Genomic DNA, 2760 nt, shown 5'->3' with positions numbered 1-2760 from the left:
TTGTTTTGTTTTTTGTTTTATTTGTTTTGTTTTACTACTTACATTTTTCTGTTCCCTGTCTTTTATTGTCTGTAAAGCATCCTTGAGTGTTAGAAAGGCGCTGTTAAATAAAATGTATTATTATTATTATTATTATGTGTGAGTGTGTACGTGGGTGTGCTCTGTGTTTTTAAGTATGTGACCTTTATGAAAACCTTCATGTGTGAATTGTGCTTTATATGTGTATATGTCTTTATGTTAGTAGTCTGAATAGGTCTTTTAAAGGATTCAGACTTCCCGCTGTGTGCATTTGGAGGTCCACAGATCGTGGCTTCCTGTTACATAAATGCTGCTTTTAGCCGCTCTGAAGCAAATATTATAGAAAGCTGATACTACAACAAGGAAAGGCTAATGTTACACTGTATGTATGTGTGTGTATGCTGGAATACTGCATGCGTGAGTGTGTGTCAGTGTGTGTATTCAGCTATACACAATGCAGCTGTGAAGAGGTAAAGCCCGCTGTTGAACACTGAGCCTGAGCTAACTAATAGACCTGACCTGTTGTTTGTAGAGTTTGTTGTGTACAAGCCCATGTGTTATAAAGTGACATATCTGCATTATTTCCATCATTGTTCACCTGACGAACATCTGGCCTCACTGCCTTCCATTATTACCAAACTTCTCTCATTTCTGCAGAAAGCCATTAGGCTAATTCTGATTAAGACCAGTCCCATTTATAACTGCCCCCATAAATCATTGCTTGAGCCATTTAAAGAGCCATGCCCGCTCATTTTGTTCCCTCATCAATTACACACAATCAGACCATATCTATTTTTTGCGTATGGGCCGCAGATTTTCGAGGCTGCTAAAAAAAAAATGACACTGGCCACCATCAGGTTATGGCAAAAAAAACAAATGATCCTTGCTATGGTCTTATGTGCAACACATTGTCCTTGCTATGGTCTTATGTGCAACACATAGTCCTTGCTATGGTCTTATTTGCAACACATAGTCCTTGCTATGGTCTTATGTGCAACACGTGGTCCTTGCTATGGTCTTATGTGCAACACACAGTCCTTGCTATGGTCTTATGTGCAACACGTGGTCCTTGCTATGGTCTTATGTGCAACACATAGTCCTTGCTATGGTCTTATTTGCAACACATGGTCCTTGCTATGGTCTTATGTGCAACACGTGGTCCTTGCTATGGTCTTATGTGCAACATGTGGTCCTTGCTATGGTCTTATTTTCAACACATGGTCCTTGCTAGGGTCTTATGTGCAACACATGGTCCTTGCTATGGTCTTATGTGCAACACGTGGTCCTTGCTATGGTCTTATGTGCCAAGCTCATGTGCAGACAGTTTCATCAAGGTGATGTTGTCTTCCTTAATTATGAATATTGTATGGTAGGTAATGGCCATGTCAGAGCTAGAGTAGATACAACTGATACACAATCTGATTAGGAAGGCCTTTGGTGCAACTAATGAAATAAGGAAAACATGCATATGGGAACTCACATTCTTCAAGGAGAAGCAGAAGATAGTCGCCACAAAGGACGACCCAAAGAGTGTGATCAAGTTGCAAAAGCCCAGAGGCTCGTAATGGACCTGATTCTGAAGGTTTTCATTCTCTTAACGAATGCCAGAATTATTAAGGCATACCATTCGTGGTGTAGAAATCTACGTACACCCTTTTGCTGTCTCTCCAGCTCTGCGATCCTGACCTCTCCTCTCTTTTTTCTCCTTCAGTCCTACATGGAGGATCACATGAAGAACAAGGACCGCCTGGAGAAGGAGTGGGAGGCTCTGTGTGCCTATCAGGCAGAACCCAACGCCTGCACCAGTGGCCTGAAGGATGGCAACGCCAAGAAGAACCGCTCCACTGCTGTTGTGGCATGTAAGCAACAAACTCTCTTTTTTGTTTCTTTTCCTCTCTATTTGATAAGTGGACGAGCCAACATTAGCATTTTTAGTTATATTCAAAAAGTGCTCTAGTAAGATGACTTCTGCTACAGGATGTAGCGTTTCTATGGCTGCTGCTTGCTTTCAGGGGGGGCCTTCATTGCCATTCTTCTGACTGATGTTCCCGACCTGAAGCAAAGTGATTTGGGGGTTTCTTATCATGAAAATGGCCAAGAAGTTGGTATTCAGCACAGAAATGAAACTTGCCTTCAAGTCTCTAGCACAGCCAGAGACATGTAAAGTGAAGACTCCTCATAATGGAGGGCAGACAACCCTTAATTTCAGGGTGGAACTAAAATACTCCTCCTGATGTCAGCCCTCCAAACGTGGTGGCATTGCTCTTGCCACCTCTCGATATCACAGCCGTATAGTCTAAACCTGGCTTCTATTATCACAAACCAGGAGCAGATGCAGCAAGCAGATGGTTGTAAATTAGTTTTATATTAAAGCTCTCCTGTACCGACCTCATCAATGATTCAAATTTTTAAGCTTCTGTGGAAATAGCCCATCTAAAAAAGTGCTGTTCCGTTCTCTCCACCGGGCTCAGGCTTAATGAAATCCAGGTTGTCAGCAGGGCAGGAATAAATTGTGCTTCCTATTTGAAGCACCACTGCCTTCCCCGAAAAATAAATAATTTAAGAACGGGTTTGCCAGTATCACTGCAGACTTGAGGGTTCTGCTCTTAGTTGAGGAATGTACAATTTCAGTGGCCCAGGAAAGGTCCCAAACCTGAAGTCCAATTCCAAAACACACTGGATGCATTTTGCACCTAACAGCTACTTATGCTATTAGACCACTAAACTCTTGAATAGTTGCTT

General features: G+C 42.2%; 1 protein-coding gene across 1 annotated transcript in view; it reads left to right on the top strand.

The window, feature by feature from the left end:
- Window positions 1–2760, top strand: part of LOC117954173 (receptor-type tyrosine-protein phosphatase N2-like) — a 186361-nt gene that overhangs the window by 151353 nt on the left and 32248 nt on the right. Inside the window, exon 15 of the mRNA XM_034887740.1 lies at window positions 1730–1877. Coding sequence (XP_034743631.1) covers window positions 1730–1877 — 148 coding nt within the window. The remainder of the gene's footprint in view (window positions 1–1729; window positions 1878–2760) is intronic.

Source organism: Etheostoma cragini, chromosome 12 (genome assembly GCF_013103735.1).
Source record: "Etheostoma cragini isolate CJK2018 chromosome 12, CSU_Ecrag_1.0, whole genome shotgun sequence".
NCBI classification, from domain to species: Eukaryota; Metazoa; Chordata; class Actinopteri; order Perciformes; family Percidae; genus Etheostoma; species Etheostoma cragini.
This window is presented reverse-complemented; position numbering and strand designations above follow the sequence as displayed.